At 41.4% G+C, this 25,071-nt stretch overlaps 3 protein-coding genes across 5 annotated transcripts; 2 read left to right on the top strand and 1 right to left on the bottom strand.

The window, feature by feature from the left end:
* Nucleotides 1-714: 714 nt before the first annotated feature.
* LOC113148027 (putative deoxyribonuclease TATDN3) lies at nt 715-4,670 on the bottom strand. 2 transcript variants are annotated; one of them, XM_026339475.1, is made up of 10 exons: nt 4,575-4,670; nt 4,453-4,485; nt 4,295-4,368; nt 4,125-4,209; nt 3,694-3,756; nt 3,487-3,596; nt 3,167-3,222; nt 2,958-3,070; nt 1,550-1,630; nt 715-1,349 (listed from the first exon to the last, which is right to left on the bottom strand). In XM_026339475.1, exons 1-10 carry the CDS (start codon nt 4,626-4,628, stop codon nt 1,206-1,208), a joined length of 813 nt encoding a protein of 270 aa, XP_026195260.1. In that variant the 5' UTR covers nt 4,629-4,670; the 3' UTR covers nt 715-1,205. The 2 variants fall into 2 exon arrangements, with proteins under 2 accessions (XP_026195260.1, XP_026195261.1); XM_026339476.1 differs by having other exon boundaries at nt 1,550-1,627.
* Nucleotides 4,671-4,759: 89 nt separating this feature from the next.
* On the top strand, nt 4,760-8,460 carry fuca2 (alpha-L-fucosidase 2). The gene is made up of 7 exons (XM_026339443.1): nt 4,760-5,081; nt 5,428-5,615; nt 5,833-6,172; nt 6,260-6,470; nt 6,785-6,975; nt 7,132-7,240; nt 7,881-8,460. Exons 1-7 carry the CDS (start codon nt 4,813-4,815, stop codon nt 8,016-8,018), a joined length of 1,446 nt encoding a protein of 481 aa, XP_026195228.1. The 5' UTR covers nt 4,760-4,812; the 3' UTR covers nt 8,019-8,460.
* A 282-nt stretch (nt 8,461-8,742) lies between these two features.
* Nucleotides 8,743-24,823, top strand: hivep2b (HIVEP zinc finger 2b). Of its 2 annotated transcripts, none has more exons than XM_026339345.1 (9): nt 8,743-8,798; nt 9,050-9,158; nt 13,095-13,183; nt 15,500-19,473; nt 20,113-20,270; nt 20,391-20,566; nt 20,708-20,806; nt 21,083-21,867; nt 22,251-24,823. In XM_026339345.1, exons 4-9 carry the CDS (start codon nt 15,604-15,606, stop codon nt 22,668-22,670), a joined length of 5,508 nt encoding a protein of 1,835 aa, XP_026195130.1. In that variant the 5' UTR covers nt 8,743-8,798; nt 9,050-9,158; nt 13,095-13,183; nt 15,500-15,603; the 3' UTR covers nt 22,671-24,823. The 2 variants fall into 2 exon arrangements, with proteins under 2 accessions (XP_026195130.1, XP_026195129.1); XM_026339344.1 differs by having other exon boundaries at nt 21,080-21,867.
* Nucleotides 24,824-25,071: the final 248 nt, after the last annotated feature.

Here is a 25,071-nt window from a genome sequence, read left to right as displayed (position 1 = left end):
GATAAAGATAAGATAAACTATGTTTATGCAAATACTAATATAAACATATTTATCTTTCTTTGAATGTTAAAATCTAAAATCTCTCTCTCTCTATATATATATATATATATATATATTTAACTATTTAAATAAGTAGGGATAGGTAAAATAAAAATGTGTTACTGTTTTTCAAAATGTTCATACGTTAGGATTTTAAGGAAGTCCAAAAAATAGGTGTTCTGTTATTTACCTTGTTCTCAATGGTATGAATAGGTTATGCTATATTCATTAGTTGTTATCCTTTTAGTTTTTCCAAAAGTAAAAAACTAAAAGGATAACAACTTCAACCAAGAGCCTGGCAGCTGTGTGTATGAATAAAATGCATGTTCCTGGAAAAGAAGCACACAAATCACTAGTCCTACTTCTGCTTTCTTACAGATACTGTATATTTTTAAACTATATTTGCTGTCGGTTAAGGTGAAGTAGGTGACCTGTGATTTCCATTCACCAGAAACTCGCACAATATTTACATGATAATATTTTCATTTTTCATAATTGAAACAAATGAATATGCTGTAGGTGTGTTGGCAGCTCTTAAAAGCAATATGTGAACGACAAATTCTGCTGCAGAGTGAAACTTTATTACTGTAAACCATTTCATTAATGGTATAAAACAAGTTTAGAACTCAAAGGTCGGACCTTATGAGAAGCACATAAAGGCAACAATACCCCATATAACTGTGACTGACCACTGACCATCAGCGTTTGGCAGTAGCAGCTGCTGCTGAGTGGGCAATGAATCACCTTTTAATTATAAAGAAATAGCAACAACATTGAAATAAATAGTGCAAGTGACCTGGGACATGTGTAATTTAATTACATCAGTGTTCTGCTTGAATGGATGCTTCACAGTTTAAAACTTAAACAGTGGCATGTTATGATTATTAACATATCAATGACATGAATGTGTGACCGTCACCGATGTCAGTAAGCTGCTGTACTTAACACACATGACTAGGTGTTAAGGAATTTATGGAGTTTCACATGTATTAAACACACGTAAAGTAAGCAAAATGTGTGTTAAATTGGTATTTAATCTTCATTCTTTTTAGCAATATCATACATGGGGATAAATAAATGATATTTGGTTCAATCAGACCCACATTAATGATGACAAAAAATGTGGGCCTATTAAAAAAATATTGAGTCTAATTTGAAATGTTGAGTCATCGTCTGATGGCCGACTGTAGCTTTGGGAAGAGTCGGAGAGCGTTCTGTGTCGTCACCTCTATCACCTTTTCTAGCGACACCCCCTTGATCTTACTGATGTACTCAGCAGAGATAGAGATGTTCTTCGGCTCATTTCTCACCTGGATTCAAAGCACAATAGGTCAAAGATAAGACATGAGTGGATTTATAATACAGGAGCTATTTTAAGACAGCAGCCTATGAATAACATACCAGAACATGGGTGTTAAAAATACTATATTAATGTAAAAGAAAAATGAAATAAACAACTACTGCTTCAATGAAAACAGAAATTGAACTGATGAGAAAAACAAACATTTACCTGCTTTTCTGGACCCAACGCAGGTGAATCAGTTTCCAGACAAATGTTCTCTAATGGCAACTGTTTCACAAGTTTTTGCTTCTTAATGGAAAAGAAACCATCATCAGTCTTTAGCATTTAATATGTAAATGTAAACAGTGAAAACAAAGTATAAATGGGTGCAGTGAGACAGTAGTTAAGATGTGTAAACTGTAAATACACAGAACAAAGACACTCAATTTGTAACAATCAAATCAAGTGCCAATTTACATAAATTACAATTTAAATTCAAGTATTCACATTCACGCTCCTTTTGGCAGACTTTAATGTGCAGCAGATTTAATTTTAAATAGATAAATCTGCTATTAAATAACCCATGATGGCAAAGTAAAAACTTTAGAAATTTTCTTCACAAAAAACTTTGTGGAAGTATTTTAGGAAGCAAATGCAGCTTTGAATCTTCTTGGGCAAGTCTCTACAAGCTTTCGATGTGAAGTGTCATATTCCTGTTTTTCCACACATTCACTGCAGTTTAAAACGTCAAGTACAGGGATGTGTCCTGAAGCCACTCCAGCATTTTCTCGTCTTTGTATGACTGAGGTTATTGTTGTGCTGACAGGTGAATGATCACCATGGTCTCAGCTCTCATACACTGCCAAGCAGGATTTCCTAAAAAACATTTTTGTACTGAGCTCCATTCATCTTTCCCTTAGTTCTCACAACCCCTTTTCTACCACAACGATGCATCCTCACAGCATGATTATATACTATCATGCTTCACTGTTTTAGCAGGTGATGAACAGCAGAAGGGCGTTCACCAGACAGAGTCCTTGAAGTTCTGCTTGGAGGGTTCAGTGTTTTTCTCATTAGACCAGAAAATCCTTTTCTAAAAGCTGCCATATGCCTTTGGCTGAAAAGTGTCTTCTAGACGCTCCACCATCAGGGCCTAATTGATGGAGCTCTGCAGTGGTAGTCGTCCTGGCACATTCTCCCGTCTCTGCAAAATACTTTTGAAGCTTTGTCATAGTGACCACTGGGTTCTTGATCCTTCACCAAGGTTCTCCTTGTGCAGTTACTCAGTTCCAAACTTTCATTTCACAGTTACTGAGTCTGCTGTGCACTTGAACTATTCAACGCTTTAGAAATAGTTCTATACAACTGCCTTCATGTAGAGAGAGATTTGTTTTTTTGTACTGACACGCTGTATGAATTATGAGACCTCATATACAAAATATCTAAAACATGTTTTTACTTTGTCATTATGGATCACTGAGTCTTGACTGATGTTTAAAAATGTAATACATTTCAAATTAAATACAAGTGTGCACAATGGGAACCTGTCTCTATACTTTCTGATGCCTTTGCGCTGTTTGTGAACACACTATGTTGTGGTACAGTGTAAATGAGACATAACCATGTGCTGCTGTACCTGTTCACTACGGATTATAGATGGTGGGATAGAAAAGAAATATCCAGCCTTCACTCCCTCCATGGCAACGGATGGTTTCCCATCAAAAGCATGAAGCAGGGCTTTTTCGACACCTAGTGGCATTTCAGAGAAGCTGCAGTTTTGTTCTCAAACACTGAACTAAATAATTCATCCACAGGTACACTGAGAATCTAAATTTAGCAGTTTACCTTGCTCTTTGAGGAGGTGGATAGTGGGTCTTCCAGCAGAACGTGAATGAACATTTCTAGAAATAAATCAAACAAAAACATGTTAAACTGTGTTGGCTTTGGGGAAAAGTTCCCTTGTAGGGTTTGTGATACTGATTTCAAAAGCAGCATTGCCTGCTATATTTTTATTGTTATAAACTCAATTATATAACTTAGGTATTGTAATTTGAATTGCAGTAGAGCATCCCTACACAACATCATTTATATTTTAAGAGCAGCCAAACACATGCCATCAAACATGAAGAACATCACCATTTGGTGGTATAATAGGTTTTACCCACAGAGGGAGATCCAGTTCCTTTGCTATCTGTGCTTGACGAATGAGGACCTGCCTTTGGCTTTCTTTATCAGTCTCACTGCTGATATATCTTGGTGTAAAATCTAAACCAACCTATCACAAAAAATGGAAAAATAGTTCATTGTTACAGGAATGCAAAAGAAACCAAGTCAGGACAGAAATTTTGTTTTTATCTCAAACCAATTGTTACCTCCCCTATTGCCACAAGGTGGTCTTTGTATTTCTCTATGATAGGTAGAGCAGCATCTAGATCCTGCAAACAAACGATAGAACATAAACATAACATAAAGACGTCATTTTATTTTATCACAATACTGCTGAAACCATAAACAATCCAGTAAATCACAGGGCTGTGTTTTAACTTAGGTAGTTGGAAATTTCTTTTCCAATTAAATACAGTGGAGTCATGTTTGCTGCGCACAGATTTGAATTTCTACACAGATCAATCAATGGCTTTCTAGAAATTAAGTCCCCCAGGACCTAGATCATCAGAAATTAAGTCCCCCAGGACCTAGATCATCAGAAATTAAGTCCCCCAGGACCTAGATCATCAGAAATTAAGTCCCCCAGGACCTAGATCCTGGACCAGCTACAACCAACTAATCTTTAATTGGATCCTACCTGTAGCACAACACCCCTCTGTTGTTCTGGTGAAACGTCTTGAACAGGGTGGACTCCCAGGCAGGGGAAAATAAACCCTGGGGACCTATGAAAGAGTGAAAACGTCTTTATACACATTAAGTTAAACTAAACTTTCGCATGTCTAATAATAATAATAATACTCTGATTACCTCTGTGACAGCGCAATGATCTTGTCAAATTCCCCAACATGCTCCGCTACAGCTATTAGTGCCAACAAACCGGCCTGGGAAATAATAAAGCAAGAGATGACCTCACACACAATAGTAACTAGTCTGAATAATATGTCTAAGACAGAATAGCTCGTTACCTTTTGTGAATTCTCGATCACCTCATCGATGTCCTGACAATAATAAAAGAAAACGTTAACTTAGTAAGATATTTAATAGATAAACTATTTTCTTGCAGGCTTAAAATGTGTAGTAGTAATACCTTGTCAAAATCCCCTGCTGAGATATGACAGTGACAGTCAATGAACCCAAACATGTGGACAGTGAAACGTGCAGAATCAAAACATCACCAGCTTCCTGAAAGAAAGACAGAGTGCGCATGCGGCGTTCTCTGCGATCTGATTGGTCGAATGAACGGAAACAACTCAACCAAACCAGGAAGTAGTGTGTTTACAATCTGAGCACTTCCTTTGTTATTGAGGCTTTCACTTTATCATGTGATGGTTATAGTTATGTGTATATATCATCACGTGGTTGCCAAGCCGTTCACTTGTCAGACAAAGTTATTTCGAACAGAAATGGGAGTTTTAACTGTTATTTCTTTGCTTTTATCGATGCTGTTGATCGGCATCTGCAGAGCCAAATACGAACCGAACTGGGAATCCATCGATTCCAGACCGCTGCCAAAGTGGTATGATCAGGCTAAATTTGGTATCTTCATACACTGGGGCGTATTTTCAGTCCCGAGCTTCGGCAGCGAGTGGTTCTGGTGAGTTTTGTTGCCGTTATCTAACTTAGCAATTAATACAACATGATTTACTATCTGGGATGTATTAAGGTTGAGATTTTCTGCAGTCAGCAACAATCATACGCATTCAGTGGATCACAGGTTTTATTTCCTTGAGTATATGACGTTAACAGTTTGCTGAGACCTCTCAGAGAAAGTTTGAATTATAGTATAATCTTGAACTTTACTAAACATGTAGCTGTTTTAGAGCTTTTCATCATGATCTTCATCCGCAGATAGAGTTGCACCAAGGTTGCATCAGGTTTTCATTCATTAAAGCTTTGTTCACCTTCACTGAGGCCTGTTTTGCCTTTACTTTCATTTCCAGGTGGTACTGGCAGAAGCAAAAACTAAAGCCGTATGTTGACTTTATGCAGAGGAACTATCCTCCAGACTTCAAGTATCCAGACTTTGCACCACAGTTCACTGCCGAGTTCTTTGATGCCAAAGAATGGACAGACATCTTTGCTTCATCTGGAGCAAAATACATTGTCCTGACTACAAAACACCATGAAGGTGCAGTAAATGCTCAACATGATGTCACAGAATACAGATATATTTAGCTTGTTTAGGCACAAGTTACTTTACTGTTACAAATATAATTAGCAGTAAGTTTTAGAGTTTTCAAAGCACTAATAACGACATTTTTCATTATTCCTCATATTTTATTTGTATCATATGCTGCATCCTTTCAGCCATTCAGAAAATGTATTGCTTTAATGACATATTTCAGGTTTCACACTGTGGGGCTCAAAAACCTCCTGGAACTGGAATGCAGTAGATGTTGGACCCAAAAGAGACCTGGTGAATGAAGTGGCGAGTGCTCTCCGTGCGAACAGTGACCTGCATCTAGGGCTGTATCATTCCCTCTTTGAGTGGTTTAATCCGCTCTTTGAACTGGACGCTGCCAATGTCTTCACTACAAACTACTTTCCTACTGGTAAAACTCTGCCTGAGCTTTATGAGTTGATTGTTAAGTACAAACCAGATGTGTTGTGGTCTGATGGAGACGGAGATGCACCTGACAAGTACTGGAACAGCACAGGTTTCTTAGCCTGGCTCTATAATGACAGGTAATGAACAGCAAATGAATCAGTTTTTACAGTTTTTCTTCTTGAATATAAAAACTGAACTGAAGGAAATGTGTTTTACTTCCACAGTCCAGTGAGAGATACAGTGGTCACAAATGATCGGTGGGGCTCAGGCTCCATATGCACCCATGGTGGATATTATACCTGTGCAGATCGCTATCAGCCAGGACACCTGCTCAAACACAAATGGGAAAATTGCATGACCATCGACAAAAGGTCCTGGGGTTACAGGCGTAATGCTCCGCTCAGTGACTACCTCACCATCCAGCAGCTTGTAGCAGTGAGAGTCGAAAATCTCATTAACCTTTAAAATGTTTTATCACAAAGCCAATCTGTTAAACTGCTCCATCTAAAATCAAATCATCATTTATTATTAAATGTCTTATGGGAAGATTTTGCTTACAATGACTTTACAATTGAAGTATTTAATTAGAGAGAGACCTTTTCCTGACATTCAAAATGTCGATCATCAACTGTGAAAATATTTCTACTGTGTGAGGAACCATAAAACTTAGGTTTAGCATAAGACTGGCAGCAGTCCTAAAGCTGCTCCAAAGCTTTAAGCTGAAAGTGTCAAGTTTATGTGTGTTTCAGACATTAGTAGAGACTGTGTCCTGTGGGGGGAACCTGCTGATGAATATCGGCCCCACACACGATGGACGTATCGTTCCGATCTTTGAGGAGCGTCTAAGGCAAATGGGTCAGTGGCTGAAGGTCAATGGAGAGGCCATCTACAACACAACGGCATGGCGGGCTCAGAATGACAGCGTCACGCCATATGTTTGGTGGGTTTATCTGTTCAATTTAGTTTATTGAACCAAATAAGCTGATTTGCTAATTTCAAGTGTGATGGTTAATTTTTCTGTTTCTGCTCACACAGGAGGCTACACTGTACATTAGTAATATTTTAATAGGTTTCTGAACTGATCTGTCTTCAACAGGTACACTTCCAGACCACAGGAGAAGTCCATCTTTGCCATTTTACTGGACTGGCCCAATAATGGTTCCGTAGTACTGCATGAACCTGTGGTTACAAAAGGACATACTCAGGTAAGACCAGAGTAAGAGATGTAGTGGATGTATCAGAACAGAAATGTCACAGATACTGTATATTATAATTAATATTAACTTTTATGTTAATTCTGTCACAGCCAGTACATTTTTTGGTCACTCTAGTTTTACAAAACAGATTAAAGACATCCTTATCAAACATGCTCTTATGCGTTTCTTCAATACAAAATCCACCATGTCCTTGTCAGACCCTCAAACATCAAACAAAAATGTTTGTAAAATCCTGTCAGGCTCTATCACATAACATGTGTATGATTATACAGAGAATGTTTCTATAAAGGATGTTATTACTGATTAGCACTTAGGTATTGATTACAGTTTACAGTTTTAGTGGGGAACCACAGCTGAAACTATACTTGCAAAAAAATGATCTTAGCTTTAATTGATTAATGTAATAATTGTTTAGTTGTGGGTTTTACAGACTGGGTGGAACCTCCATTAGATATCAGCAGATGTTTATTTAATTAAAGGCTTCATACATCAGCAAACTGGTCCTAACCTGCTCTAATGTCCAGTAACCACATCCCATTTAAATGTCTGTAGAGTTTTCCATCTCTGTCAATATGTCAGCTTTGTTGATGTGTTGCTTTGTTGTTTTGTTTGTTTGTTTTTTTTAAAGGTGGTGCTTCTTGGTCACGGGACTCTGCAGTGGGAACCTGTAAAGCCCAGTGGACTTCGCGTTGTCCTGCCCCAGCTGTCCTTCAGCCAGATGCCATGTCAGTGGGCCTGGACACTGAGGCTGACAGGTGCCACTTAAAGGGAGACAAGGTCACTTGAAGAGGAACAAACAGAGCAGCAGGCCGAGAAAAGGATCTCAAGCTCAATATGTTTAAATAATTGCACACAGCACGTGAATCTGTATGTGCTGGACTGTTTGTGACTTGCACTATTACAATGAAAGAGGTGTTAAAAGGGGGAAATACTGTACTCACATCAAGAATAGGAAACATTTACACATTACATTTGTTTTTGCACTGGGTACTAAGTATTAAGGTCTTATGTTTTAGCACTGAGCCGATTCTGCTGCACTTATTGATCTACAAAGTGAATGTGACATACTACATATTACTACGGTAAACATATTACCGTATGATTTCACACATGTTCTGCATTACAGTAATAATATTTACTTGTTTTATATGATTTGTTTACATGATGATGATGAAGTATGTCAATAAAACGATTGATGCTTTCTAACAGCTATTTGTGTTATTTTTTCATAATCAGATCTTTAATGTTTTCTGGACTCCTGTAACCTCAAAAGAAGTCTTGCACCTCATTTTGGATTTGCTATACTGACTTTTGCGCTCCTGGTTATGGGGGGAGTATTTCATGCAATGCGTCCTGCTAGCGCCCCCTGTTGGCCGCGTCTTTAATGACACCACAGCCGTGCGGGACATTTTAGAGCACGCTGACAGCGCACAACTGATGTCTCCACCCGTGCTTGTGCACGGACGACCCCTGAAAACGGCATTCCTTCGTGAGGATCACACATGTGTCGGTGTAATGAAGTTATCTGCGTGTTGCACATTGGCCGGTAAGCGTCTGTTGTTTATTTTCTGTGTTGTTAAAATCCTGGCTGTGTGCATTTTCCTCCGCTGAGCCACAATAGCTGAAGGTGCATCTGTCACCTGAGATAGTGAGTCCACCGGAGCGCACATCTCACTGTTGTGTCTGCTCTCTGTTGCACGCCTTTAAGGTGGGAGGTCCCTGTTCTGCAAATGTTCCATGACGTGCAAATGGGGGGTTTGCAAGGGGTTCTCACGTCCGTGCATTTTCCCCCTTCAGCAGGCTATCCCCAGCACACCACAGCTGATCCCCCTGAACAACAGAAACAACACCGAGACGTGAGGATGCAAATGATGCGCGGACCACTCGCACAATGGATTGAACTTGAGTATGATCGATTAGCTGTAGTGAAAATATGCAGATTTAGACCGTTACCTCACATTTATTATTTATTATTCTGTGTTCAATAAATGTTTTGACCTTTGTTGTCCAATTTAATGATTTGAAGATACTGTAATTATCATCAGTAGGAGATTATTCAGCATCAACAGCAAACAGTGCTTATCACAGTTCCCTGCATCACAAACTGATATGTTCAAATTCCTATTGACTATTAGTCCAAAACTGATAAATGTCGACTTTATGCTTAATGAAGATTAAGAGAAACATCAAATATTCACAGTTAGAAATTGTACATTTTTGCCTTAACATAACTTAAAAGATCAGTTATCAGTAGATGCAGATTGGATGTGTCAGCTACTCCTTTTAGCTCTAATGTGATCTAATAAATATTGCAGCAGTGAAACAGTGCATTACAATGAGCATCAATTTTACATTGGATTCTGCATGAATGTGTCATATTGTGATTTATGCATATGAGAGCCAAAAATAATTGCCTTTTCTTAATGAATGATTTTGTATTAAGTGGTTGCATTTTAATATTTGTTATCACATGAAATATAACCTGCAACACGGTGTGGTTGACATGGCTGAAGACCATTTTCTTCACTCATTTCTGCAGTCTTGGTGCTGCAATCTGTGGTAGTAATTATATATGTAGACAGGAACTGGGAAACTGTTACAGACGTTGGCATGGTTGCCATGGAAACACACAATCATGTCAGATTATTTTCAGGTACTGCTGTGATAATGGCATAAGTATGCCTGGTTTGAGAGGCTGATTTAAAGAGACGGATAAATGAGACGATGATTAACGGGTCAAAAAGTGAATTAAACGAATGAATGAGGTGAAGATCTGCTGTCGTTTGGGGTTTAAACAGTAAATATTGGTGTTTGGATCATCTGTTTGTTCAAGCTACAGCGTTCAGTGTCCCCTCAGTCAGTCATATGACTACAGCCAGCAGGGAGGAAAACCTCATTCCTTCCATTCATAAACAATCTGTGTGTGTATGTGTGTGTTGTCCCCTCTGTTTCTCTCCCCTCCCATCTGTTGCAGCACTAATATCATTAGAGGCCTTCTAGTAGTCGGGTGCATGTGTGGCATTCAATCACATGCAAATTTGTGGCAGATTTGAGCCGGTCAGCAGAGCTGCAGTGTAGCTTTAGATAGTGGAAATGCCAAGCAGTGTGGAACATCCTGGGGGACAGACCATTATATTTATAGAGACGGGCGACTTGACCTTCACTGCACATTGAGTATCAGCCATTTTAGTGCCGCTCCTTTAGATACTGAATCCAGCATAATGGATCTCAGCTGCAGTGCAGTTAGTTAGCTTCAACTTCATCTTCGGCTTGTTAGAGGCGATATCTAATAATAGCTCTGTGCAATTCCATACTGTGGAGGGACACAGTCTCTGCATTCACTGCTTTGTTGGCACACAGTACGTTACAGTTTTCCAAAGCAAATGCACTGTGAAATTACAGTTTGTGCAGATGTCTGTGCAGGAAATAAAAAGCTTTTTGCAATTTGAGAAGGATTCTGAACTCAGAGGTGAAGTTCAGCTGTCAGTAGGTACGTGATATAAATTCTTTGTTCTAATGTGTAAGCTTTGTGTTTAGAGTAAGACCTTTGTTAAATTGGCTCAAGTCATAGTAAGCACAGTTAATGCAAAACCAAAACCAACGACTCATATTCATAGAGTTACATAGTTGGTCCCACCCATGGCACAGAGTGAAACTGAGGAGGATGGTCAACGCAGGTGAAGTATTTATAGTTGTGTAAATGACCATAAATCCAATCAAAACAGGGGAAACACAACATCTGCTTTAGCTCGTTCCGACCATTACTTAGACTGTGTCATATCTGGTGATTTCAGGTGGTGCTCAGACATTTAAGGTATTATCATCTATAGCAATGTAAAGGTCAAGGTTAGCTATTCTGGCTTTAATATGTACCGTTTGTAGTTTATACAGTATATTGTTGGATGGTTCTATCTTAATATTCTTTAAAACTAATACAATTGGAAATGTTACTACTTCATTTTTTACCTGTAAAACAAATGGAATACAGTATTTACGGTAACTCAACATTTAGGTACAAATCAGTGAAAAAAAAAACGCAAGAACTTCAAAATTGTACTTAACTGCAATGTTTCAGTAAATAGTTTTACACATTTCCAAATCTATCAAGTTCCTTACTGTCCTCTGAGTGTTCTCCACAGAAATCAATGAAACAACCTGTTGATAGGAGAAGATAGAAGAGAATAAAAGATGCACTACCCGCCCCCAAAAAAAGTTGCACCTGGATTTAACTAAGCAAATTAGTAAGAGCCTCCCACTGGATAATTACTGCATGGATGATTGTTTCAGCAGCCAACAAGTTATTAAACCCTAACTGATGCAGTGAGTAGCTTCATATTTTGGAGTAGACATGTCTGAAGACAGATCCTGTGGTCGTGGAAAAGATGGTAATCAGTTTCAGAAGCGTCAAATTATTAAGCAAATCATTAAGCAAAGAATAACATGTATGGAGATTAAGGAAACTACTAAAACTGGGTTAAGAACTGTCCAATGGAAGAAGGTCATGTGGTCTGATGAGTCCAGATTTACCCTGTTCCAGAGTGATGGGCGCATCAGGGTGAGAAGAGAGGCACGTGAAGGTGATGCACCCATCATGCCTAGTGCCCACTGTACAAGCCTGTGGGGGCAGTGCTATGATCTGGGACTGCTGCAGTTGGTCAGGTCTAGGTTCAGCAACGTTATCTAATGAGCTCAGGTGACTACCTGAAAATACTGAGTGACCAGATTATTCCATCAATGGATTTTTTCTTCCCTGGTGGGACGGGTATATTCCAAGATGACAATATCAGGATTCATCGGGCTCAAATTGTGAAAGAGTCATTTTCAGCTAATGAAATGAAAACATTCTCTCAATGTTTTTTATTTTACTTATGTGTGAATTTGAATTTCCATTTGTAAAAACAATATAAGACAATACAGTTTGTGGCTTTAGGCTAATCGAACCAGTGTCAACAAACCATTGAATTTTTCATGAAATCCAAATTGTTCTGGGGAAGTTTCAGAGTTGTGTTCATATAGAGGCTGTAACAGCATCATGCCACACTGAGCTCACACGTCTGATTCACAGGATGAGGTTTGCAGCTGCACATAATCTGCAGTATTGTCCTACTTTTTTGCCTTGCTAATGACACCCTCATCACGACTCTCTCCATTCACAAAGCAAATCCTGTCGTGACGGGAAGAACTGGCTCTGAACAGGCTGTGGGTGTCTCAGAATTCGGAGAACATTTCTAATTTTTGCAGCAGCCTCACAGCCAGCCACACGCTGTCTTTTCATTGAGTTCCTCTCAATATACACACTGAATAGGATCACGCTGTAGGAAATGTACATTCAGAGCTGCTGCACCATGTGATTAGCGTCTTTCATAGCGCCTGTCACTTTTGCATTTCTCCTCTACGCTGCATATATTCACTTGCCCTATCGAACAGATCTGTAGTTAGATAATAGTTGATGAACATACACCTGAATAAATGTGCATCTTCATCCAGATCGCTCGAATAAATGACTTAATCTGGGCATGAATGGTCCGTGGCTGTGTAGAAAGGTGATGTTTTGCTCTTTGCATCATGATATCTGACTCCCCACTTTGTGTGTAGTGTGAGGCAGCTGTTACTGTGCTTTGAAACAGTGTGAGAGAGGAAAAGCGTCCTTTAACGTGGGCTGTTGTGTAATCCCTCCCAGGGCCCCTTTGCTATTTTTGTGCCTGGGTCCGCACGTCACGGTTGGGTATTTTCTCTGGTGACTAGCTCGCATCAATAGATCTTCTAATGTACACCCGGTCAGCCAGCAGCTTCATGACTGAAGGGACTTTATCTTGCTAATTTTTTCATTATTGTTACCCAGGCATGAGGAGAATGGAGAAATGGACTGTGCAGCATGAGGAATGTCACATGTGACTGTGGATATGGGACAGGGGACTATCCAAATGTCAGGTTTGTATGAGGATTATATTTGATATCTGAATGTCAGCTGCTGTACAAGTGGAGGCTTTTTTCTCCCTCATCAGACCGTGTGCTTTATGTCATTCTGATCACAGTGAGACCTGGTATTTCTGCATGCTATGTGCTGTGTTGCTGCTAGTGAACCACAGAGGGTTTTACCATCCAGCCTCTCTGAAGCCGGTCATCTCCTTATGATATTTATGGATTTGTTGTCAGCGTGCGGCTTCATGCCTGTTCCCTTTAATGGCCAACTTAGCCTCTAATGATGTAATGCAGTGGCATAACGATGCTCTCCACAGCCAGCATTTGTTTGCTCATTGTTCTCTCTCATGTGTGGAAAGCACTAGGGGATGTGCCTGACAAATTTTTGCTGTTCGAATAAATGTCTCCATAAAGTTATTTCTCCATCCATGCGGACATACTGTACCACAGTCAGCCCACAATCGTCCTGAAGCACACCTACTGCCACCCACCTGCCTCCTGTTGTTGCACGTCATTGCTGCTGTGTCATATATTTTCGTATAGGTTGCTGCTTGTTGCCGGGAGTGAGAGAAATTTGTAATGAAAGGTCTGCTGGTATAATCTTTACACAAAAAAGGTCTGAATCAGAGGCTTGTCAATGAGTGGCTGGGTAGAGTAGTGGTAAGATCGCCATCCTCCGTATGGGAGATTGGGGTTCAATTCCCAGCTGTGGCCTTTCCCAGTAGTGGGCTTTAGGCAAGACCTCCTTACACTTTCCCCTGCCTTTGCCTTTTAAGTCCCTTTGGATAAAAGCATCTGCCAAATGACTGAAAATGTCATTTTTATGCGTCTGAATATGTCAGCTCTGTACCTTCCCTATCGTGCTTAGTTCAAAGGTATGTATTGTTTCTGAGGGTCTTATCTCACTGTCACTCTACACCCATATTTCCCTTCCCACCTCTCGTAGCTGATAGAGGATGGAAACTAAGCAATGAGGTCAGACCGACCTTGAAAGGGAGCTCCCTACCAGGCCTCTGAATTTTGTTACCCCCGGGCACCTCACTTAGTTTACCTCTGTAAACCTCCCCGTTCAAACATGGATGGATCCAATCTGAGGCAGCCCCCACCTTCCTTCATACAGTATGCCTTCATTATTTTTCTCTACCCTGCTCTAGAAGAAGCCCTCAAATTCGAGTGAAAGCAGAGCTACTGCACCATAAAGAGCCAAAGGAGGGAATGGACATTCATAATAAATATGCAAAGGAGAGATTTTCATCTCCTTTCAAGCATCTCTCGGCACCTCGAGAGTCACCTTGGATTCACATCCTCTGATTTATACCAGAGGAGTGTGTGGCGTGCTAACAAAGAAAGAGAGGGAGTGAGAGAAAGAGAGTGAGAGTCGGAGGATGTCCTAATTAAGGGGAACTCAGAGGGTTTGAACCAGATAATCTTACATAACCTTGTTAGGGAGGACACAGCTTTTGATACTGAGAAGATGGAAATGACGTGCCCTCAGAGACACATCCCCATGGTATGAAATTAAAGTGTATAGCAAAAGCAATTCCCTTTAACCACAGGGGTGATGATGTTTCCTGTAGGAGTCCGGTGTGTTTATGGACAGTACAGTATGTGGTCCTTTGCAGCGCTGTGTGGAGGCAATGACAATAACTGAGGCAGGTTAAAGGTTTGAATCCCTTGAAAGGCAAACAACCTGTACGTGTTATTCGATACCAACTCCAACAGTTGCTGATTTTATGTAGATATCACATCAAACAGGGTGTGTGATTTTCCAACACAAGTATGTCTCATATCTTCTGTAGTTTGCTTTTCTGGCAAACAGAATTCTTTTACTAACATGATGATGACAAAAACTAAATTAAATTTGGGATTGGCAATAAAATAACTATCTGACACTTAAGTTACAGGATTCAATTCTTATAACATCCTCATTTGGATCAAACAAATTCAACTTGCATTGAAAACAAACATGTAAATGCACAGCCATTCCTGATGTACTGGCATGTAACTTAAATACCTACACAAACACACACCTCTAGGCACATGTACAGAGCTTTAGTAAATGTGGGGCATCTGCCGGAGTTGACACGAGGTACCTTTTGGTTTTTTAGAGGCTGATACAGTAAAGAGATTTTTTCCATTCCTGCTGTGATGGAGCTCATTATGAATTTTATACTCCAGTTTTATTAGGAGGACTTTTGGGAAAACACCCTGAAATAGCTCTCAGCTCTAACATTCATCTGCATCTTTATGTGCTCCCAGTGTAGATTATTGCTATTCAACTAACCATATTTGAGCTAATTTTCATTTCTGTCTTATTTCTTTCAGATGACCCTTTCCTGCAATCAATTCACACCCATGCTAATATCACTACAGTTACATAACAGATATAGTCCTTGAAAATCAATCCCAAAGAAAGTGACATTGGATTCATGGAGTCACTTGAAACTACTGCAGGGGTGAAAAGCTCCACAGAGGGTCAGGACAGAAATGTGGCAAAGAAAAAATGCACATCAGAGGCCGCACAGATGAGGAGGAGTCCATCAGTTGAAGTGGACGGCAAGGGGTGGCACAAACAACTGCAAGACAGTCAGAGCAGAGACACATGTGGTTTCAGTGAAATGTCTGACTCAGGGAAATCACTGCAGATAGAAGATCAGCACTCCCAAACCCAATCCACAAGCCATCAAGACTATGAGGTGCCCTCATATCCAGTACAGTCACCAAAGCAGTTTCCTGATGGTACACAGAAAGCTGTAAGCCACTTAGTTTCTGCACAATCCCCAGGGCGTGCATGTCACAGGAAGTCTCCCTGTTCACCTGAAGTCCAACAACAGTGTTCCCATTCAGGGATGGATCAGCTCTCAGATACTGCGGGTAAGGTGGAACAGAAACCACAAAAGCCTGGGAAGTATGTTTGTGATTATTGTGGAAGGGCATGTGCCAAACCAAGTGTGCTTAAGAAACACATTCGCTCGCATACGGGAGAACGGCCCTATCCGTGTGTCCCCTGCGGATTCTCCTTCAAAACCAAGAGTAATTTATATAAACACAGAAAGTCCCATGCTCACTCTGTCAAAGCTGGAACGGTGCCATTCTCAGAACTCGGTTCTTACAATGCCAATACAGACCAGGGGTCTTTTGAAGGGGAAGGAGAGTTATTCTCTGATGCTGAGCAAAGCACGGACACGGACGAGGACACTCTTAATGACCCGCTGCTGCTGCTTGACTCGCCAGTGGAGGCATCAGATAACACTGCTGTAAAAGTACTAAATCTCATTGCTCAGAGAAAGGGAGCCACGTCGATGTCAGCTCAGGATGGTTCATCCCAGTCCTGCGAAATCAATGCACCCCCTGCTGCTGAGGCTAGTCGTGCAATTCAATCTTGCACGATCAAACAGAGGCTTGCACTAAGGCTGTCTGAAAAAAGAAGCAGTGACTCTGACCACAATCTGTCCCTCCCAAGTCAGTCTAGCAAGGGCAGCACAGACTCTGGCTATTTCTCTCGCTCTGAGAGTGCTGAGCACCAGACTGGTCCTCCAAACACCAACGCAAAATCCTATCAAGAAATTATGTTCGGGAAGTGTTACAGACCAAGCCCTAAGCAGACTACAGCATTCATGGCCTGCAGCTCAGAGTCAAGCGAATATATTGGAAAACATGCAGAAAAAGGTGTTTCCCGTGTTTTCACTCAAGAAAAAGACACTGTTGAGTCAATCAAAATAAACACAAAATCGTTCACAAGAGAGGAGGCAAAAGAGCCCCAGTTAGACCCTGGCTCTGATGTGGGGCCTCTGATCAGAAGCAACTCGATGCCAACATCCTCAGCAGTGTGTCTGACTGTGCCTCAAGCCCTCAGAGGCAGCCACTCGTTTGATGAGAGAACAAGCACTGGGGGCATGAGGAGACTCAGGCGGCAAGCTGCTTTTGAACTTTCTGCACATGATGGCCACGCGGATACTGACAGCCATGGAAAGATGAGCGAGAGTGTCATTTCACCCTCCGGATTGGAAATGGAAAATCACCCCTCTGTGACGTCTAATATCAGCCATCAGAGGCATGCAATGGAATTGGCAACAAGGAAGCGTAGGAAAGAGAAGAGGGAAGAGGAGGATTTGCCAGTTCAATATGAGGGCCATCATGATCAGTGTGAAGAAATGTCTGATTCAAGCAAAGACTATGATTCAAAACAAGCTGCACTGGGCATTATGGCTTTAGGTAGAGGACATTCTTCAAGTATTCTTACACAGATGGATAGGTGTGACATGGACATATCTGTAATTCCTGAAATTTCTGCTCGAAAAACATTAGGGAACGTAATCTCAGTTATTCAGCACACAAACTCAATAAACAGGCCTCACTCTGAACAGTCAGAGTCCTACAGGTATCATGGGCAGAGGCAAGAAAGTAGTTATTCATTTCAATCTGTTGAGGCGAATGAATCGTATGAGATGGAAAGGAGTGACGGCAGACTACGGCAGTCATTTCAAATAGGCCCTAAACTTGTGCGGCAACCCAACATACAGGTTCCAGAGATCAGAGTGACAGTAGAGCCTGACAGTCCAGAAAAAGCACCTGAGGCGCAGGTGAAGGAGCCAGAGAAGCACGTGGAGGAATTTCAGTGGCCTCAAAGGAGTGAAACTTTAGCACAATTCCCTCCAGAAAAACTCCCTCCAAAGAAGAAAAGGCTACGTTTAGCTGATATTGAGCACTCCTCCGGTGAATCTAGCTTTGAGTCTGCCTGCACCAGTCTCTCCCGCAGTCCAAGCCAAGACAGCAGCTTATCTTATAGCTCCACCTTCTCCTTTGACAGGGAGGACAGCTTGAAGTCTGTCTCTCCAGCCAGACAAGATGAATTTGGCAAGCCACTGGAGCTCTTAGCTGTGCCAGGAAGTGGGCACTCCCTCTCTGTGCTCAACCAGCGTCAACAACATGAGATGAGACGCTCCTCCTCAGAGCAAGCGCCATGTAACTTGCGCAAGGAGTTCCCAGAGGTACGCAGCATATCATTTGACTATGGCAGTCTTTCTCCAACATCCAAAGTTAGACACGTGGACATCAGTGCTGGCCACTCTGCTGTTAAGGAACGAAGGCGGGGTAACTTGGTGCGACAGGAGTCATTGAATATGGACACCGAAGTATCACAAGTCCTATCACAAGTGTTCCCACAATACCTCAGCAGTACCTCCCCTCCATTCACAGCAGTTGCTGTTCTGCCGCAGAGTTTGCCAATATTTTCTGCCGGGAATACATTTCCCCAGCTGTCACATCCGAGCCTGTTAGTTCCCGTAAGAATACAGACTCACGTGCCCTCCTATGGCAGTATCACATACACCTCAGTATCACAGATTTTCGACAATCAGTACGCCAGTGTTAGCTCCACAACAGCCACCCAAGCTTCACGTTTCTCTGGAAATCTTGATTCTCATAATGTATTAGCTTACACCGGACCCCCTTTGACACACAGCCTAAACGTCGAAGCCCTTGATTTGTCATCAGCTAAGCTCAAAACAGGCATCCCCCTCTCTCTCACTTCTCGAACTATCTCAACCACTAATGCCTCCAGTGGTGGCGCAAACAAACGGATGCTATCCCCTGCCAGCAGCCTGGACCTGTTCATAGAAGTCAAGCAGCAAAAACGTGTCAAAGAGGAACGAATGTTTGGGCAGATTGTAGAGGAGCTGAGCGCTGTGGAGTTGGGAAAATGTAATTTGAGTGAAGAGAAGGGGCACAGGTCAGAGATGCAGGGTGCATCCACACCTCATGCTCAGGATGACTCATGTAGGGGTAAATTTATCACACTTCAGCAAAAAGTGACAGAGGCCACGGACCACAGCGTTGAGTCAGATATGGAAAGTAGCTCCCTGGAAACCAGCTCACCTCCCTACTCCATGATATCAGTCAGCGAAGTGAAAGAAGTTGGCATGGAGAAACGAGTGCAGATGGATATGGTGGCACAGCTGGTTACCAGTCAAGACATCCTGATCTCAGACACTGAGCATTCAAGGCTGTTATCTCAGTTTCCAAGTCTCCGCACGACGACAGGTGTGAGCTGGTGCTATCTCAACTACACCAAGCCAAGCTGCTCCCACAGCAGTGGCCCTTTCTCCTCCGTGTACACCACCTGGTGTGCGAGTTCCCACAACCCGAACCCTCTTGAACTGAGCACCAGTACAGCTCTGGCTCTGCTGCGGTCCAAGCAGAGGGGAGACAAGGTTATTTACACTCTGGCAGCCATGTGTCAGCCTGGCACAGGGAAACTGGTTTCATCCCTCGTCCTGTGGAGGCAGACCATGGAACAGGTGAGAAAATATATCATACATTTGATATAAAGACTGAAAAATGTTATGGAGCCAATGACTAAAGTCATATTTGAAACATATTTACTAATATTACCATCTCAGGCATAAAGGCTGTGTATTACTCCAGCTTTCCACCCTGGTAGTCCTAAATGTCAGCAAGAGATATTCCTTTGAAAAGTCTGAAGGACCTTATTACTGAGATTTTGGCACACGGCACACTTTGAATCATTGCCAGAAGGTTCAGTCCCTAGTGGTAAGAGTATGTGCTGGCTGGTGTTTGTGATGTTATGAGCTCTGATTCATCACTTGCTCTGCATCTAGTATTTACAAGAAGACGTGTTGGCAATGAAAAACACCAACATCAAAGCTGTGTTCATGCATGACGATGAAGGCTCAGTCTGGAGAAGTGGATTGAGGCTGATAACATGGGTTATACATGATATATACATATGAACACGACAATCAACTAAATTAGAGCTACCTGTAATAAGCATTTAACCAACAGCTGCATAATTCATATTTGTACGACATGCTGCAGAACACCACGTCTGACATACAATATTGGAAGCATTGTGTTACCTTGTTGATACAATGGCTTCTTAAAATGAATGTTAACAGTGTGTTCGTCCTTTGTCTCAGCTGCAGAGGAAACCGGAGCCCAAAGAGGTGGACATCACCTACGGGAAGAAGGTGAAAGACATCAGCTGCAGAGTAAAAACTGCCAAGGAGGAGTGGAAAGAGAGGGAGGCTTCCACAACCCAAACAGTGCCAACACGGATAAAGATCTTTGAGGGCGGGTCAGTCACAATATTAGCGATTATAAACACAGTATATCAGGGCGTGCACCGTCTAAAGAATTCTCCTATTTGCATGTTATTTTGCAATCCTACTAAAATTTTGATATTATCCCTGTTCAGGTACAAGTCCAACGAAGATTATGTGTACGTCAGAGGTCGAGGGCGAGGAAAATACATTTGTGAGGAGTGTGGTATTCGCTGTAAGAAACCCAGCATGCTGAAAAAACACATCCGGACCCATACAGATGTGAGGCCGTATATCTGTAGGGTCTGCAACTTTGCTTTTAAAACTAAAGGTGGGCTAATTAATTATACCTAATTATACTTACAGTAATGTTAATACAAAAAACTGTGAGTTCATTTGCATTACTTACAGATACTCTATAGATGTAGGGTAAAAATACACGCCTTACACGTTAACCTCTATCCTCCTACAGGTAACCTTACTAAACATATGAAGTCAAAGGCGCACATGAAGAAGTGTCTTGAACTGGGAGTTTCAGTGACAATGGATGAGACGGAGATACAGGAGCATGGTAAGACACTGACCTATCAACTAAAATTTAACACATGTAAAGTAAAGTTTCTCCAAAAAAGGACAATGCACACAACATGGTATCAATCTTTGTGTTATTTGCACGAGTTGCCTCTAGAAACTCATAACGACGCTCTACAATAATCTTTTTTTCATTTTAGAGGTTCACAACCAGAACACTTTGGCCCTTTAATAGAATAAGTTTACTCATATATGTTGCACTATGCATTGTCTAAATAAATAAATCCAAAACTTATATCTCTGATTTTTATAGTAGATGACATCCAGCATGAGTCCAAGACAGAGGTGGCGGTCACAACCAAACACCAGTTCTCAGACGCCGAGGACTCCGACGGCATGGATGAAGAAGTTGACGAGATTGACGAAGACGAGGACGAGGACGATGAATATGAAGGCGACTCCACTCCGAAGCTGCATTCAAGAAGTACAAGCCCTCAGCCATGTGGAGTTACTTCGGTGTCAGTCACAGCCTCTGCTGCCATTCACGGCTGCTCTCTCACTTCTCTGCCTGGCACCAACATTCGCCAACAGTCCTCTGGGCGGCGGACAGGCTCAGACCACCGACCTGTCCTCACAACCGACCAGAGAGAGAAGTCCGTGGATGAAGACTCTCTGACCATGCTGTCTCCAGACCAGGCCAGCTTCCTCTTTGACCCTTACTCCTCTTGTCTGCTGTCTCCTGGCTGGGAGTCTCCCATCAGAGAGCCCTCTCCTTCACGTCTGCGTTACCCATCCCCAAGGCGAGAGCTCTCCCCACGAGGTCGCTCCTCTACCAGATGGGACACCTCCCCGCTGAGGCCCGGCTCGCCCAGCTTTACACCTATTCAGCATCTCTCACCAGTCTCAATCGAACGACCCATGTCTCCCGGATCGGAGCTGGCTGGGAAACGAGAATCCTCGGTGAGGGGTCGACAGAGAGTTGTGCTGAGAGCTGTGTCACCACGTAGAGGCTCGCACCAACACAGAGGCAGCGGTGATAAAACCAGGCAACAGGCGAAAATGGAAATGGCTCAACAACAAGGAGCCTTTGAAATGGAAATGGTATGTAGCTGATGTGTCCAACACTATATAAAACTGTTCTTGTGCCTATACTATACCCAACGATTTGTCAGTTCATTTATTTATTCAAGAGTTCAATTTAAATAGATGCTAACAGCAGAACCAGTGTAGGGAAGTTGTGAAACAAGATATAGATTAATGTTTGTTGAGGTGTTTTCATGAGATTAGTTTACATTATGAAAAATATACAGCAACTAAATAAACTGTGCAGCTATGCTGGCGGTTTCTTTTCCAGGAGCTGACCATCTTTCATTTCATAATGCCGAACTTCTCACATTTCTGCTTCATTACTAACATATTTTCACATGAGAAATGATCTTGGCGATGTTGAAACTGCCCCTAATGCTGCCAATATGTCATTTCAGGATCAAAGGAGCAACTTGGCGTCTGCTCTGCCTGGTGCTGCCAGTTCACATCACCAGAACATCCTCAGCCATCTCCCTCTTCACTCTCAGCAGCAGGCCCACAGTTTGCTCCCCGTCGTTCCCGTCGGAGGGCTCCAGATGTTACACTCCCCACCTTCCTCCAGCACTGATGTCACCCTCTCCTCTGTGCCGAGCCCCGAGAGCGGCGAGGGCCAGCGTTGCAGCAGCAGGGAGGGATTTGTCCACGGGCCTGAGGTAGGGGAAAGCCAGAACCAGCTGTCCTCCCATCAGGCCACTCAGGAGAAAAGCTTCGACCCCGGCATCAGGGATAGCAAACAGGAGGAGAATGTCCAGACCTGCTTGAAAGCCATTGCCTCATTGAAGATTACCACAGAAGACCCTCATGTCTCCTTGATCTGATCCAGGAACAGATGCCCTCCTTCTACACCTGCAACCTTGTTGTCCTCAGCCCTTTAGGCACATAACCACATCTTTATCCCATTAGAGGCAATATAGTAACACTTCCTCTGGTCTTGCACATAATGCAGACCTTTTAAATCTGAGTGGAGGTCAAACCTCCACAGTGAAGAAGAAGAAACCCGTCCTGTTTGGTTTGCGCTCGCTCCTCTCCTTAAACTCTTTGAAACGGTTGAATGAGCAGCAGGATGTTCAGCACGGTGGAGAATCGCTATTGGGTGCAGGTGCAATAGAGAAAGATATGCTAATATGCCTTTGTTTGACATAGTAGTTTGCGTAAAATTGCACATAAATTATATTTATGGATTATGTACAAATGTCCTTAACATATATACTCCTTCTTAGATGCATACAAACAGTGTATTTTACTGTATGTGTACTTTGAAAATAGACTTGTTTAATGTAATCATATCAAAGTGTGATGCAGTAGTGCAGTACATAAAGACTATTTATAAGGGGAAAAGTATGTGTATTATGAAACAGTCTGACCAAATTTTAAGTAGACGCTTCTTGTGCAGTTTGGTGCTTTTAATCAAGCGGCAAGAGTCTGTGCCTTTAATTTGCTTTTCATCTTTTCTTTTTCCCGAAGGTTATTGCTGAATAAGGAAAAATGTTGAGATACTCTATTCAAGTGTTGGCTTTTTCTTTTTTTGTTCTGTCAGTTCTGCTGACAGATGAATGCAGCTTGATTTATGTGAAACAATCTTAAGAAATGTTTCTTATGTTGCATTTTTCTTAATGTCGTGGTTTTTATCTTGGTAAAGATGCATGGAATTTGCTATTGCACAAAATAGAGGAAGTTAACATGTAATTATGAATACTGTAAGATGTATTTATATATTAGAACATAAGCACTTATTGATACTGGTAAATATTTGACTACTATTTATATGGTATATCTGTACTTATGCAGCAGTGATGCAGTTATGCAGTGAGCCACGCTGGCATTGCTTTTAATCTCATGTCTTTGCTCTGATTAAACAAACAGCTTTTTTTCCTCTCTTCTACAGACGACCATAAGCATTTATGCGTTTTGACGATGCACTTTCATCCTTTCATCTTTGATGTTGAACTGACTCGGTCAGTGGAAATGGAGGAGTAAAGCATGTTACGTTCTCTCGTGGTTTTGAAACATTCCAGTTGTTTTTCACGTTTCTCATTGTGTGAACACGTTGCACACAAATTCAAGGGGCTATGATGATCAGTCAATACTATGTTTTCTTGCATTTCAAGTGTAACTGGATAAATCAATATCACTTACTGTAAGTAATACTAAAGTAATGATGTTAACAGCGTGAGTTGGTTGACTATTACTGTGCTTCAGCTCAAAATGTAAGTGTTCACCAAATGCATTACCTTCTTCTTTGTATATATATACGTGTATTTTTATGATTTAAACTATTTTTGCAGTGTTGAATTCTGAAAACTTTTTATGTGGATTGTTTATATCTCTTTAAGAGGTAAAATGTCTGCAGTTGACATAACAGAGGTTTAAAGAGGGCGAAAATAGCACAGTGTTGATTGCTACTCATCAAAAAAAAAAAAAAAAAAAAGGTTTATTCACATCTTGAAGTGGTTCTGTTACCAGTTTGAGGATGGATTTGAAAATCAGAAAACACTTTGTTCAATCATGTTTACATAAAACATTTTTAAAGGTGCACTGCTTTAAGTTTGTGTTTCCGTCCTTGAAGACGTATGTAGCTTTGATTTCAAGGTTACGTCATTTTATTTCTCGTGACAACAGTGCAGAATGCTCATAAAATGTGAAGGGAAAGTGAAGCCTTTTATTTGCCTTTGCATACAGTATGTATTTAGATTGTGTTTGTGTTTTGTTTTTATTGTGTATTCATATTAACTGAACTGCATTGTGCCTCTCATGTCTATGAAAATCCCTGTAAAACACACAGAGGACAAATCATTTTACCTCTCAGCTAAGATTTTTTGAGGGACAAACCTCAGTAGCCAATCCGTTGTTTAGCTATTTGCATCAAAACTGGTTAGTCAGGACGGAGTGCCTCTTTTATGCTAGGGCGAATTTATTGTTTGGTGCTCTACTTTTTCAGATTAAATTCAAAATTGTTTTAAAAGAATATACTTCTGACCCAATGATGTGTGTTGCATCTTATTTTTTGTCGCCATTGCTTCACAACTGTTCAAATGTGAGCACACAAAGAGTTTACACATGAAATAATTCACATTATATCTTAAGGGCGTGTGTACAGAATGAAAAATTGGAGTTACTCCTATCAGTGACATCCACTGGTGAAAAATTATCACTGCAGTCATAACATGGAATAAGAAAAATAAATCAATGCTGCCAAAAATAGTTCTCACCTTGAGGAAA

This window comes from Anabas testudineus, chromosome 22 (assembly GCF_900324465.2).
Source record: "Anabas testudineus chromosome 22, fAnaTes1.2, whole genome shotgun sequence".
Lineage (NCBI taxonomy): Eukaryota > Metazoa > Chordata > Actinopteri > Anabantiformes > Anabantidae > Anabas > Anabas testudineus.
This window is presented reverse-complemented; position numbering and strand designations above follow the sequence as displayed.